This window comes from Molossus molossus, unplaced genomic scaffold, assembly GCF_014108415.1.
Source record: "Molossus molossus isolate mMolMol1 unplaced genomic scaffold, mMolMol1.p scaffold_m16_p_13, whole genome shotgun sequence".
Lineage (NCBI taxonomy): Eukaryota > Metazoa > Chordata > Mammalia > Chiroptera > Molossidae > Molossus > Molossus molossus.
Window position 1 is genome coordinate 10,476,926 of NW_023425348.1, and position 15,068 is coordinate 10,491,993.

At 51.3% G+C, this 15,068-nt stretch overlaps 2 protein-coding genes and 1 pseudogene across 11 annotated transcripts in view; 1 reads left to right on the forward strand and 2 right to left on the reverse strand.

Moving 5' to 3' along the window:
• PCSK7 (proprotein convertase subtilisin/kexin type 7) overlaps positions 1–2,612 on the reverse strand; it is a 32,322-nt gene extending 29,710 nt beyond the window's left edge. For 2 of the 6 annotated variants that reach the window (XM_036257892.1, XM_036257891.1), the window contains exons 1-2: positions 2,320–2,399; positions 420–539 (exon numbers count right to left, since the gene is read on the reverse strand). The gene's annotated coding sequence lies outside the window, so the exon portion shown is untranslated. The other 4 variants (XM_036257890.1, XM_036257888.1, XM_036257889.1 and 1 more) reach the window with 4 other exon arrangements.
• A 527-nt stretch (positions 2,613–3,139) lies between these two features.
• Positions 3,140–15,068, forward strand: part of RNF214 (ring finger protein 214) — a 49,095-nt gene continuing 37,166 nt past the window's right edge. For 3 of the 5 annotated variants that reach the window (XR_004959204.1, XM_036257895.1, XM_036257897.1), the window contains exons 1-4: positions 4,831–5,126; positions 7,891–8,401; positions 8,893–8,952; positions 14,669–14,809. Coding sequence is in view for 4 of the 5 variants with exons in the window: in XM_036257895.1 (XP_036113788.1) it covers positions 5,014–5,126; positions 7,891–8,401; positions 8,893–8,952; positions 14,669–14,809 (825 nt within the window). In the remaining variant the exon portion in view is untranslated. Of the gene's footprint in view, positions 3,188–4,830; positions 5,127–7,890; positions 8,402–8,892; positions 8,953–14,668; positions 14,810–15,068 lie in introns of those variants that run through there. The other 2 variants (XM_036257893.1, XM_036257894.1) reach the window with 2 other exon arrangements.
• LOC118627706 lies at positions 9,312–10,272 on the reverse strand (annotated as a pseudogene).

A 15,068-nucleotide genomic window follows, 5' to 3' on the forward strand; every position in this document is an offset into this window, starting at 1 on the left:
CACTGCAGTAGTCTGAGAGGGGGACTGAGCCATCAATGCACAACTGGAAACCCCCAATCCGCTCCTTTTAACTTAGGAAACATGTGATCTCCTCTTCATTCAAATTTATCTCTGAGTGACAGGGATAAGCCCCCAGGTGGGGTGTGGGCCAGCACTAGCCCCAGTACTAAGCTCCGTGGCACTAAGCACCCATCCCCACCTCACCAGATAACCAAGCAGCACAGTCACCAGATAACCATGCTGCCCTTCCCACCGGTGCCAGGAAAAGGGCTTACACGTCCTTTTCATGGCAGAATCATGACTGATTTTTAGAAGAGACCCTCCTCCCGTATTTAGAGGGGATAAAAATCTTTCCCCAGCTGACTTCTCTGTCCAGCTGTCCTCAGGGCTAACTCCCCGCAGTGGGGCCCCATGCCCACCTGGACTCGAGGTGAGGCTGAGCTCCTGGTCTGGCTAACCACCTCATACTCATGTTGTGCCAGTGGAGAAAAGGCATCACTTTCACTGTGAATTCTGCTGACTCAGCACAGACTGCAGACCTGTGGACCCCAAGAAGAGAAGAAATGGTTTCCTCCCAAACCCAGGGCAGCGAACAGACGCCTGCCACGCCTCCAAGACCTATAACCAGAGAAACTGCCCAATCACTAAGCACCATTTCCAGGCACCTCAAATAAGCCATAGATTGGAATAGAACGGGGGCAGGAAGGCCAAATCAGTACAAAATCCAGAAACTCGGCTTCTTGTTCTAACCATCATACCACCCTCTTCTCTTTTTTTCCCCAGAGGCCTAGAAGAGGGCTTCAACTGTTACCAAAAACTCTTGAGAAAGCAGGTAGATGCCCAGCCGGTGTAGCTCCGTGGTTGAGCCTCCACCCATGAACCAAGAGGTCACAGGTTCAATTCTGGGTCAGGGACACGCTCTGGTGGCCCGCTGGATCCCCAGTAGGGGATGTGCAGGAGGCAGCCTATCAATGCTTCTCTCACATTGATGCGTGTCTCTCTCTCTCTCCCTCCCTCCCTTCCTTTCTCTCTCAAAAAATCAATACAGCCCTGGCCGGATTGGCTCAGTGGTTAGTGCATCGGCCTGCAGTCCGGAGAGACCTGGGTTCGGTTCCTGCTAAGGGCACGTACCTCGGTTGTAGTTTGTCCCCGGCCCTGGTTGGGGCGTGTGGGTGGCAGCCACTCAATGTGTCCCTTTCACGTTGATGTTTCTCTCTCTCCCTCTCTCTCTCTCTCTCCCTCCCTTCCTTTCTCTCTCAAAAAATCAATGTAGCCCTGGCCGGTTTGGCTCAGTGGTTAGAGCGTCAGCCTGCGGTCCGGAGAGACCCAGGTTCGGTTCCTGCTAAGGGCACGTACCTCGGTTGCAGTTTGTCCCCAGCCCTGGTTGGGGCGTGTGGGTGGCAGCCACTCAATGTGTCCTTTTCACGTTGATGTTTCTCTCCCCTCCCCCACTCTATCTGAACAAAATATAGAAAAATGTCCTCGGGTGAGGATTAAAAAAAAAAAAAATCAATACAAATATTTAAAAATGTTTACAGAAAAAGTAAGTAGAGACGTTCCCTAGAAGTTCAGGTGACAGCTGACTTCCTGATTTCTGTGTCTGCAGGCCAGGGGAAGTTCAGAGTAGGCCGGAAGCGGGTGGGGGGGGGAAAGGGGAAAACCTGAGGCCGCAAACAAAACTGAAGAGGCATGAAGGGAAAGTGGGCCCCGGGAGAGAAGAAACAGAAGGACCACAGGGCTTTCTATCCTGAATCGCGACCTCAGCAGCTCGGTTTGGAAGTGAGGGATCAGGCTCCAAACCCGGGAATGCCCTCCACTGCCCGAAGGAAGGGCCACGTTAGAACTAACTGGTGGGCCAGCCGGGGGGCAGGAACAAGTGGACGGTGGCAGAGCAGGTGTGCACCGACCGGGGTCTGGGCTCCTTCTGCAGCCTCTGCTCTCCACCGGTGCTGTTCTGAGGATCTGACTCCAAACATTACAGAACAGAGGGTGTTTTACCAAAGTCTCTTTGGCAAAGGAGACGGGACGTAGGCTATCTAACCCTTCCCTCCAAAGCTCTGCACCCCACAGCTCCTTCCTTTCCTTTAGGTCCCCAGGCATATCCCCTCTCCTCGCCCCTCCTGCCCTCCGGCGGCCGTCGCCCTCTGCCAGGTGCCTCTGCCGTGTGCAGCCTTATCAGTGAAACACACCCGGCCAGTTAGCCGGACGGTGACCCACTCGGAGGGTCCCAGGAGACGAGCAGCCTGACCGGCACGTGCTCGGCGCCCACTACCCGCCTTCACCCTGCCCCCAGGCTTCCCGGGGAAGAACCTCAAATACCCTGAGGACGCAGCTCTGGCCGCACCCCACTGCTGGGCACCCCTTCGCGCTCCCTGGTGCCAGGGAGAAGAGGTGCTGCCCGGGACGGTCCGCGCTTACCCCAGACCCGGGCTGCGCGCAGGCTGTGCCCCGGCCTCCCCCGCGGCCCCGGCCCCCCGCCTCCGGCAGGCGCGCTCCGCGCAGCCCCCCGCGGGCTCCCGAGGCCCCGCCCCGCCAGCGCCCCGCTCACCGGCGCGGCGCAGCTCCGCCCCCCGCGGAAACTCGCGGCTCCCGGGGCGGCGGCGGGTGACAGCGGCATCACTTCCGCCCGGCCGCGCGGCCAATCAGCGGCGGGTCCCGGGCCGGCGCGGCCGAGCCCCGGGCTGCTCCCCGCCCCGCCGCCGCGGGGTGCGCTGCGGGGCTTCCTGGGGGCCGCCGCCTCGAGCGCCCCGCGTCCTCGAGAGGGGCCCTCCCGGAAGCACCGCCCTCCCCCGGTGTCCGGCAAGGGCGCCGCGGTTGCCACTTTAAAATCCCCTCGCTCCCCGCCTCCCCGGCTGCCATGGTCCCGACGCGCCCGGCGGCCCGCCCAGGGGCGCCCGTCCCCCCGCCGGGTCCCCTCGCTTCTCGCGACGGCGTCTCCCGTCCTCCCGCGTCCCGGGGGCGCCCCCTTGTCGCCTAGGGGCTGCCCGCGGCCGCGGCCCCTCGGCGGCGCCAGCTCCGGCCGCCAGGGGGCGCCGTCGGGGGCGGCCGGGGCCAGCGCGGCCGCTCCTCTCCCGGCCGAGCCTCGCCCCCTCCGCTCGCGCCGCCGGAAGTGGGAGGCGTAGCGCGGGCCAGCGCTCGCCCCCTCCCCCGAGGCCCGGCGCCCCCTCCCCCCGCTCCGCCCGCTCAGGTGCGTCCCGTCCCTCCCCCCTTCCCTCCCGGGGCGCGCGGGCGGGGGCCGCGACGGGGCGGGGGGCCGCGGGAGGCGTGGAGGGGCCGAGCGGGGGAGGGCGGGGGTCCCGGCCTGGAGGGGACGCGCTGGCCCCGGCTGCGCGCCCGGCGCGAGGCGCGGAGGGTCGGCCGGAGCAGCGCCCGCTCAGCCCGCGGCAGGGCGGCGGCCCCCCGGCGCTGCGCCCACCCATTGTCCCTTCGCGGCCGCCCCCCGGGCTCCCGCCGTCGCCGCCCCCCGGTGGTCGCCGCCGGGTGCGGTGCGGACGAGGGCCCCGCGCACCCTCGACTCCTCCCGCGCTGCCCCCCGCGCTTGCCCCGCTCCGGGCTGGCACCGACTCGCACGTCTGCCCCGTGCACCGAGGACCCCTCCCGGCGGTGTTGGGGCTGGGTGCTTGCCTCTGAGGGAGCAGTCATGGCGATTGGGGGTCCATTTCCGCCTAGGAGCTTTGTATGGTGGGGGAAACTGAGGCACGGGCTCTGGCTTAGGACGGATGTGTTGACACAGCAGCCTCCATCCTTGCCCTATGGGCTCTGAGGGTTCAGGGGTGTACTTGGGATACAAGTAGAATAAAGGGTTAAACTAACCGTGTGTTACACACCCCCCGCCCCCCGCATATGTGTAACTTCTCACAGAGGGCCGCGACTTTGTCCTGCAAAATAAAAGATGACCCTTTTTTGTTTGTTAATCCTCACCCAGGGTATTTTTCCATTTACTTATTTATTTAGACTGGGCGGAAGGGAGGGAGGTAGACAGACAGACGTGTGTCAAGGACACACAGATCGTTGCCTCCTGCATGACCTGGTGGGAGGTCAGGGATCAAACTTGCAACCCAGGTACATGCCTTTGACCAGAAATTGAACTCCAGGCGGATGCTCTAACCACTGAAAAAACGGCCAGGGCAAGATGCTTTAAAAAAAATTATCATTATTATTCAGTCTCCCAGATGTTCCTCCCTTTTTTTCCCTTTTTGCCCCACTCCACCTGGCTCCCACCCCATCCCAGGCCTTCCTCGCACTATTGTCTGTGTCCCTGGGCAATGCTTATATGCAGCTAAATTCTTTGGTTGTCGCTTCCCGCTCCCCCTTCCCCCTGAGATCTGATCTAAGAAAGTCATCTGTCCCGGTTCCCTTACTCGGACTACCATTTTCAGTTCATTTTCATGCTAGTGTAACCTAGATTCTCATACCCCTGCACCCCTGCGGTAACTTTGAAGGGTCTGCACTTTCCTGTCTGGTTATAACATTCCCCGTCCGTGGGGGACGCTCTGACGAGTAAAAGATGCCTGGATTGCCCAATATAATGCTTCTCATCTCTCACACAAACACCACCCTAGAACTTCTCTTACGTTAATGGAGGATGCTTATAATGCAACAGCAATAAAATGATTTAAAAATATGGTATTGTTGCTATTAGGCCGAAAAGTGCATCCTTTGTAAATGCTGTTAGACAAGACAGGTATGTAGACCATCTAAAAGATTCTCACAGACTTTAGTCTGATGTCTTAAATGATTGCATTTCTGCCCCAAGTGCCAAACGCTTTGCACAGACTCCTAGATATTTACATCAGTGGGGTGTTTTCTGCGGGATGTGCACTGGACCTGTTGCCTTTGGCGGCCCTCCTCATGCCCTGCTATCGAGTAAAGACTTGTTTGCTCCTGGAACCCAACGTTGTTCCTTTCCTGGAACAACTAACTGTGCTGTGTGGACATTTCTGAGGGGGAAAGATACATTTGTTTTAAAATTTTGAAACTTGTAGCCTGTATTTGTTTCTGGATGTACAGAGCATGATGGCAGCGTCTGAGGTAGCTGGTGTGGTGGCCAATGCCCCCAGTCCCCCGGAATCCTCTTCTAGTTTATGTGCTTCCAAGTCGGATGAAGGTCTCCTAGACGGTCTAAGGTAATGTATGGATTCTTGACTGGGAAGGTTTGGGGGGGGGGGGGTAAAGGGCTTTCAAGCTGGGCCTCTTAAGGAAGTACCTGGTGTGTCCTCTGTCTGGCTCTAGTAGCTCTGCACTAGATCCAGCTTTTTAAAGATAGACTATCTGATCTATGTTTGTATTTTTGGTACCTAACAGCATCTGATACTCCACAGACACACTACATGTGTATTGACTAAATAGGTTACAATACAGGGGGTCAGACTTACCCTAAAGTGTGAATATTTCCTCACTCTGTTTGTTCTACATGGGTTATATGTTCTTTTAACTACATGCTTATATATCATACATGTGTATATACACAAATATATCTTCTATATAACATATATACCCGTAGGGATACTTACATACAGATATATGTGTGTTTGTATTTATATATCTGTATTTATCTGTAGATAACTTTGGTAATATTACTGCTTTGTGTATATATTTTGCCTTCCATCTGAACTCTTGAGGACAGGAATTATGGTGACCCAACCTTGTATCTTACAGTGCTTGGCACATTGTATGTACAGTGTTGCACTAAATTGCTTCTGTGGTCTACCTCAGCTCTTTTCTAGAGTACCCAGAGCCTAATCCAGTAGGTAATACTGTACTAACAGTCTTATACGTATTCACACATTTAATCCTCCCAACAATCCCAGGAGGTAGGTGCTCATGTTGTTATTCCCATTTACAGGTGAGGAAACTGAGACCCAGAGAGGTTAGTAACTTGTCCAAGGTGACCAAGCTATGTTGAAGTCAGGATTTGAACCCAGGCTTGTCTGATTCCAGAGTACTTAATAAATATTTGTTTACATGAACAGAAGTTTGTTAGTGAATGGGTAATGGGGGAAAATGTTAAGTAAGCCTAACCATAATCTTGGACCTTCATTTGATAAATAAAATCAACCACATACTATTAGTAATAATACTAACATTTAAGGTTGATTGAGTGTTTACTATGTGCCAGGCACTGTACTAAATACTTCAGATGCATTATCTCAGGTAATCCGCACAATAATTGTATTAGCTAGGTAATATTATTTCTACTTTAAAAATGAAGTAAGCCCTGGCCAGTTTGGCTCAGCGGTTAGCGCGTCAGCCTGCAGACCAGAGAGTCCTGGGTTTGGCTCCCACTAAGGGCACGTACCTCGGCTGCAGTTTGTCTCTGGCCCGGTTGGGGTCCTGTGGGTGGCAACCAGTCGATGTGTCTCTCTCACATCAATGTCTCTCTCTCTTCCCTCCTCTCTCCTTCCCACTCTATCTGACGATAAATGCGAAAATGTCCTCAATTGAGGATAAAAACAACAACAACAAAATGAAGTCAAGTCATTTGCCCAGAGTCAAGCAACCAGTAAATAGCAGAGGCAGGATTCCCATCCAGGGACGGTATATGCCCAAATTTGTAATTAAGGGCCCCCTTACCCTCAGTTAACTCGCAGCAAGGACGATTTTCATCTTACAAGCTGCTTTCTCTGTTGTTGTATCTGAACAGCAAGTGCTGCTGGGGAAAGAGGGTAGTGACCCAAAGCCTCAGTGCCAGGCTGGGTGCTTAAGAGCGTCACTGGACAGAACAGTTCTAAAAAGGTAAAGAAATCTAGCACAGACTTGGTCATTATTCCCGAGTGGAAAACTTACAGCGGTGAGTGTTGGATGTCATTGTAGGTTTGGAAGATCTCTTTAAAAGTGAAGTCTCCGGTAAACAGTAAAGCAACCCCCCAGTGCAGAGTGTGTGTGTGTGCTCCTCTGGGGCGACATTTCCACCGACGGCGTCCGTGTTGGTCTCAGACTTGTGCTTCTGAAGCTCAGAGTGACAGGACTATGCTCTAGAAACTGGTGAGAACCTGCAGTGGTTCTGCTCAGAGTCTGAGGGAAAATTACTTTTGGGAAACGTGAGAGTGGAATAAAAACAATGTTTCTAAGTTAGTAACTTCCTTATTAAAATATGTGTAACTAAACACATGTAACTATGAAATATTCTAACTAGCATTAGGCTATTTTCTTTGTATTCCTAAAAGTTACTCAGAGTGGCCCTCAAAAGGTTTTGGGTCTTCAGTCAGAACCCAGGCACTTTTTTAAAAAAAAATTTTTTTTTTTTCTTTTAATCCTTACCCGAGGACATTTTTGCATTCATCTTCAGATAGAGAGGGAGGAAGAGAGAGAGAGAGAAACATCGATGTGAGAGAGACACATTGAGTGGCTGCCACCCACACGACCCCAACAGGGGCCTGGGACAAACTGCAACCAAGGTACGTGCCCTTAGCGGGAACTGAACCCAGGTCCCTCTGGTCCATGGGCCAATGCTCTAACCGCTGAACCAAACCAGCCAGGGCGGAACAAAATATTTTTATTGATTTTGGAGAGAGAGGAGGGGAGAGGGAAAGGGAGAGAGAAATATCGATCAGCTGCCTCCTGCATGGCCCCCACCAGGGATCCAGCCCACAACCCGGGCATGTGCCCTGACTGGGAATCGAACCAGTGACCTTTCGGTGCACGGAACGACACCCAGCCAACTGGGCCACACCAGCCAGGGCCCAAACCCAGGTTCTTAACCACCATGCTGTACTCCCTGCATGTGGGATGAAATCGCTGGGTAGAAACTAAGTTCCTTTTCATTTTGATAATTTGGGGGGTTTAATAGTCTAGTTTTGTTCTGTTCGTGATTACGTTGGAAGTGTTATATGTTTCATCCTCTTGAAGATCGGGTGAAGAGAGAAACTTTTTTATCTTATGTTTTGGTAGCCCCAAAGACCCTGCCCAGAAGCACAAGAACTCGCCTCTGTCAAGTGTAAGTAGCCAAACGATAACCAAGGAGAATAACAGAAATGTCCATTTGGAACAACCAGAGCAGAATCCTGGTTCGGCAGCAGGTGACACCTCAGCAGCGCGGCAGGCGGTGTTAGGAGAGAACTTGATAGCCACAGCCCTTGGTCTTTCTGGCGGTGGGGCTCAGTCTGATTTGAAGGACGTGGCCAGCACAGCAGGAGAGGAGGGGGACACGTGCCTCCTGGAGAGCCTGCACCCTGCCGCTCGGTCTCTTAAGGCTGGGTGCCGTACAAAGCAGCTTGCCTCCGGGAGCTATTCTGAAGACAAGTCCCCACAAGCCTCCACCCTAAAGGAAGGGAGCGGGGACACAGGCTTGGATTTCCGACCTGTAGTACCGCCAGCAAATGGGGTTGAAGGAGTCAGAGTGGATGAGGATGGTGATCAGGATAGCTCTTCCCTGAAGCTTTCTCAGAACATTGCTGTACAGGTCAAGTATCAAGTTTCTGCTACTAAAATGGAATTGGGGCTTTTTTTTTTTTGAGGGTAAGAGGCATTTCTTCCTGGTTGGTGGAGTCTACTCTTACCATTTTTTTTTTTTTTTTACTGGGAACTGTCATACTATTTCCATGTGGTGCTATGTGATGACCTCGTTCTGGTGTTCAAGAAGTGATAAAGAAAAAAAAAAAAAAAAAAAAAGAAGTGCTAAAGCCAGGAGCCATTGTCTGACTGGTGACTAGGCACTTGGTGGTCTACATGGCACCTCTCGCCGAGTGACTGATGAGCGTAGTCATTCGCGTAGAGGTGTTTCTGTGGCTGCGTGCTTCCTGCAGGGGGCGTGTCTGTCCGATTGCAGAACCGCAGCGCTTCTGTCGCTGCGGAGCCAGTAAGTGAGCCTCTTCATCCTGTGGCAGGCTTCTAGGTGCAAGGACTTCAAAATGCCACTGAACAGTTCTGAACGTCTCGTTTCTTTCCTTATAGACTGACTTTAAGACGGCCGATTCAGAGGTAAACACAGATCAAGATATTGAGAAGAATCTGGTAAGTGTTTGAACTGTCATTGGGGATATATGAAACCGTTGATGTAGGAGGTCCCTTTATCAAGTTTCTGATGTTAGTCGGCTAACCTCTGCTTGATCACGCCCAGGGACGGGGAGCTTACTGCTCAGAAAGCAGCCTGTTGCATTTTTGAAACAGCTCCCATTGTTAGATCTCATTTGGAGGTGAGGACAGAACCTTGAAACTTGTTATAATTCTTTCTTGAGCCATGTAGAGTAAATCTCAATCCTTTTTTAATTGTTGGCCCTACAGTTTTTGTTTTTTGTTTTTTTTTTGATGGAGCAGGGGAAGGGGATGCACTAGTTGAATTCGACAAATATTTATTGAGTGCCTGTTATGTGCTAGATATTGTTCCAGATACTTGGGACACAGCAGAGAACAAAACAAAGGTCCCTGCCTAATGGAGCTCACAGTCTAGTATTTATGACCACTCTGCCTGCGTGCTCTCTGTAACCTTGGGCAAGTCACAGCCCCTCTCTGCACCTCTGTCCTCAGCTACCTGATGCTAAAAGAAGCAGGCCTGGCCCAGGCGTGGGTGATGTGTCTGGTGCACTTGAGATGCCAAACAGCCATCATCCCCAACCCCCCATCCAGAAAGTAGGTGGGGCTGGAAGTTGCCTTTCAGTAATAAAGTACAAGGGGCGGGGCAGAGGGAGGGACAGGTGGTGGGTGTGCTGCTGCCCCAGGCCTGGGCTGGCTCCACACACTGCTGCGCTTGGTGAGGCCCTCGGCCTCTCTGCTCTGCCCTCCTCGGCTGCTTCGGCCGTCTCAGCAAGGGTTTTGGAAGGGGCCTCACCTTGCAGCTTGGCCAACGTGTATTCAAAGCCCTTCATCATCTTGGTCACATTGCTTTTGAACCGGGCAAGACCAAATTCCTGGACAGCTCTGAAGACGCCAGATAAGCTAGAGGAGACCCAGCCTCCTGGTGGATTTCAGTCCCGCTTCTGCTGTCAGTTCACACAGTAAACACGTCATTGCTCCACCACTATCAGCTGGGTGTGGTTGATGTTCCAGATGAAGGCGGTCAGGATCCGGTTCTGTGAGCCACAGTAGAACCCTCCAGGACACACACCAAGTGAGCAGCTTTGGCAGGAAGCCGTCGCTCAGCCCAGCGGAGCATCCTGCTGGTCTTGGTCAGGAGTCTGTGGGACAGGAGCTCTGGTCAGGGTCACATCCCCGCTCCCTGTGTCTTCGTCAGACATGTTTGCTGGAAGGATTCAGATGCCGCTGCCGGAAGGCAGTGAACGCTTGATCCCAGGAACTGCAGAGCATGCTGTGGCCCAGAAAGTACTTCACCGTCATCCCCAGGCAGGCAGGCTCAGCGCTGCTCAGCATTAGGTCGCAGGAGCAGGGGTGGGGACGGGGGCTGCGTGCCGGAGGTGGCACATGGAGGCCAGGTCTGGGTCAGCACACACCAGCCAGGCTTGAGGCTCCGTCACCACCCTTCCATGCCACCAGCTGCTGCCACCATGGGGAGTTGTCCAGTAGCCCTACCTCTTCCACTTACCTCTCAGGTCTGAACTGTTCCAGGTGATGTGTTTTTTGTTTGTTTCTTTGTTAATCCTCACCTGAGTTATTTTTTCCATTGATTTATATATATATATTTTATTTTTATTAAAAACCTTTTTTTCTTTATTGATTTTAGAGAGCAGGGAATAGGGAGAGAAATATGGGAACATCAATGAGCAAGAACATTGATTGGCTGCCTCCTGCAAGCCCTCCCTGGGGATTTGGTCCACAACCTGGGCATGTGCCCTGACCAGGAGTTGAACCGGCGACCTCTTGGTGCAGGGTCGATGCTCAACCACTGAGCCACACTGGCCAGGCTTCCATTGATTTTTAGAGAGAGTGAGTGAGAGAGAGACATTGATTTATTGTTCCACTTATTTTTTTGTTCCATTGATTTATTGTTCCACTTATTAGTGAGAGAGAGAAAGAAACATTGATGTGAGAGAGACACATCAATTGGTTGCCTCCTGCACACATCCTGACCAGGGCCATGGATTGAACCTGCAACCTAGGTATGTGCCCTTGACTAGGAGTCAAACCCGTGACCCTTTGGTGCTCTGGCCGATGCTCTAACCACTGAGCACACCGGCCAGTGGTCCCCAGATGATTTTAACATTCTTCTTTTCTTTTCTTTTTTTTTTTTTTATCCTCAACTGAGGATATTTTTCCATTTTTTGTACAGATAGAGAGGGAGGGAGAGAGAGGAAGGGAGAGAGAGAGTGAAACATCGACGTGAAGGGACACATCGAGTGGCTGCCACCCGCACGACCAACCAGGGCCGGGGACAAACTGCAACCAAAGTACGTGCTTTTAGCGGGAACCGAACCCGGGTCTCTCTGGACCGCAGGCCGACGCTCTAACCGCTGAGCCAAACCGGCCAGGGCAACATTCTTCTTTTCTTAAATTTTTTTTCACTTTATTGATTTTAGAGAGAGAGGAAGGGAAAGGGAGAGAGAGATAGAAACATTGGTGAGAAAGAACATCAGTTGGTCACCTCCTGCATGCCCCCTCCTGGGGATCGAACCCACAACCTGAGCATGTGTCCTGACCAGGAATTGAACTGGTGACCTCTCAGTGCATGAATCAGCTCTCAACCACTGAGCCACACCGGCCAGACCAGTTTTTTCTTTATATGTGTTCAGTCCTTTCGTCATCCTGGTTACCTTTTCACCTAGACATGTTCCATCTTATCAGTGTTTCTTTTGAAATGTGATCCTGAGAACTAAATATGATAATCCAGACAGACTATAATTAGTTTATAATACAATGAGACTCTTTCTAGACATGGTTTCCTAAGCCGTTGGTGCTTTGGCAGTCTCATCACTATTGAGCTTTCAGTCCACGCCATCAAGTCTCATGTCTTTTCCCCTTTACTCCTAGGTAATTAGTTTTTGAAATTTAGGGAACTTCACATTTATCTTTGTTAAACTGGTCCTCTTAATCTACCACTGGCATTTTGTGGCAAAAACTTGCACCCCTTAAGTGAATGCATATCTAAATGTATGTTTTCAAGAGGAAGGATAATGCTGGGAGAGCACCTTAGGGTCAGGGAGAGGTCTTCAGGGTAAGATGCGTCAATTGCGTGGAAAGAAGGAAAAGTGCCGTATTACAGACAAGGCGGGTGTGTGGAGCACAGTGAAGAAATTTAGGGGAAGGTGGAAAGAAGTAAGTTGTTGGAGCACATTAATCAGATGATGCCAATAGAAACTTAGTAGCAACTCAGGAGTTACTAGTAACAAGCGGGAAAAGATCCTGGGGATGAGAGACCCCAGGGAGGTTCGCTGGGGGGAGCAAACCTCCAGGGAGGGAGAGAAGTCATCTTCTCCTGAGCACTTAGTTAATCAGTTTATTTACATAGAGTATTTATTTTGTCCCTTAGTTTAAGGTGGAATTTGGATGGCTGTATAGCAACTGAAGGGGTCGACTAAAGATGGATACACTTTAGTATCAGTTTTGTTTTTTATTTTTTTTTTATTTTATCCTCACCCGAGGACATTTTTCTTTTTTTCTGTTCAGATAGAGCGGGAGGGAGAGAGAGGAAGAGAGAGAGAGAGAAACATCAATGTGAAGGGACACATCGAGTGGCTGCCACCCGCACGACCAACCAGGGCCGGGGACAAACTGCAACCGAGGTACGTGCCCTTAGCAGGAACCGAACCCGGGTCTCTCTGTACTGCAGGCCGACGCTCCAACCGCTGAGCCAAACCGGCCAGGGCTAGTATCAGTTTTAAACAGGTGGAAACTGGAAGGCAGTTGGGCCAAAAGAGGCCCCGGGGTCGTGTTTGTTTGGCTGTTTTCTGTTGGGAGGTGGTGCGGCCCACAGTCTTTTTTTTTCTTCCCCCAAGGACAATTTCTTTTTGCATTTGTCTTCAGATAGAGCAGAAGGGAGAGAGGGAGGAAGAGAGAGAGAGAGACATCCATGTGAGAGAGACACACCAAGTAGTTGCCACCCACACGACCCCAACTCAGGCCAGGGACAAACTGCAACCGAGATACGTGCCCTTAGTGGGAACCGAACCCGGGACTCCCTGGTCTGCATGGCCCACAGTCTTACTAAAAGCAGTGGAACTCGCAGTGGCAGCGGTATAAGAAACTGGACTCTGTTTTATTTGCTCTCCTTTTCATGCATTTATGGTAATTACCCACTACTTTATACCAAGGTGTTTTAAATGGATGCTCTTTAGTTTTTAGTGTTGCTTTGAAAGGTAACCATAGCTTTTCTTTTAAAAAAATTTTTTTTCTGTATTGATTTTAGAGCGAGGAAGAGAGAAGGAGAGAGAGAGAGAGAGAGAAACATCGAGAGAGAACAACGATTGGCCGCCTCCTACATGGCCTTCACTGGGGGTTTGGCCCACAACCTGGGCGTGTGCCCTGACCGGGAATGAAACCTCTTGGTGCACGGTCGAAGCTCAGCCACTGAGCCACACCAGTCCAGCGCCATACCTTTCTTGATTTACTGATTGGGGGGGGGGGGCGAGCTGAACTGTGGTCCTTGCTGCTACTCCCTACTTTATATGAGCGCTTGTCGATTTGCTCAGTCTGAATCCCAACTTCCTGAACCTCTATGGGTCTGTCAGTTTTCAGAGCTCATGTAAGAAATCCTGTTTCTGGATGTATTTTGTTAGGTCATATGTTTGTTTATGCCCATTGTTTTCTTCTTTCTCTTAATGAATGATAAAATGCCTTCTTCCTCTTATTCCCCAGAGCAGGGATTGGCAAACTTTTTCTATAAAGGGTCAGATAATAAATATCTTAGGCCTTGCCCTGGCCAGATTGGCTCAGCGGTTAGAGCAGTGGTTCTCAACCTTCCTAATGCCGCGGCCCTTTAATACAGCTTTTCCTGTTGTGGTGGCCCCCAATCATAAAATTATTTTTGTTGCTACTTCATAACTGTAATTTTGCTACTGTTATGTCTTAGGCGACCCCTGTGAAAGGGTCGTTCAGCCCCCAAAGGGGTTGCCACCCACAGGTTGAGAACTGCTGGGTTAGAGTATCAGCCCATGGGCCAGAGAAACCTGGGTCGGTTCCCACTAAGGGCACGTATCTTGGTTGCAGTTTGTCCTTGGCCCTGGTTGGGGTCGTGTGGGTGGCAACCACTCGATGTGTCTCTCTCACATCAATGTTTCTCTCTCTCTTCCCCCATTTCTGCCTCCCGCTCTTTCTGAAGATAAAGGCAAAAAAAAAAAAGTCCTTGGGTGAGGATAAAAATATATATATAACTTAGGGCATGGGCTACATGTGCGCTGTGGTAACCACTCCACTCTGCCGTTGTGTGCAAGCAGCCCGTGAGCCATTGGCTGTGGCTGTTTCCGTACAACTTGACCACGACAGGCAGTGGCTGGATTTGGCCCTCAGGCCATAGGTTGCCAGCCCCGCGCAGAGCACTGCTGTATGATAGGACCCCTGTAAGGCTGTCCAGTGTGGAGGCCACCGGCCACCTGTGGACACTCGGAGTGTGGCGAGGTGACTGAAGGGCTGGGTTTTCAAATGTTGTTCTTTTGATGAGTTCAGATGAACAGAGCCACACAGGTCTGGCGGCTCCAGCATGGGACGCTGCGGCCACACAGGTCTGACGGCTCCAGCGTGGGACCCTGCGGCCATAGAGTTCTGCACAGAGCCTTGAGCAGGTGTCTGGGCGTGCTTCTTGCAGCGGGATTGGGGATGACTCTTCTTTTGCTGTTGCCAATAGGATAAAATGATGACGGAGAGAACCCTGTTGAAGGAGCGTTACCAGGAAGTCCTGGACAAGCAGAGGCAAGTGGAGAATCAGCTCCAAGTGCAATTAAAGCAACTTCAGCAAAGGAGAGAAGAAGAAATGAAGAATCACCAGGTTTTCTGTTTATGTTAAAATTATCAATAAGTAAAGCTGTAGTCCCTAATCAAACTTTAATTTTGTTTCTAAATTAATAGAAATAGAAAAGCAATATTTAACTTCTTAATAGTTACCATAGAATTTTAAGGACAAACATAACCTTTGAGGGCATCTTTCTTCTTTTTATCCTTACCAGAGGAAATTTTTGCATTTATCCTCAGATAGAGCAGAAGGGAGAGAGGGGGGAAGAGAGAGAAACATCGATGTGAGAGAGACA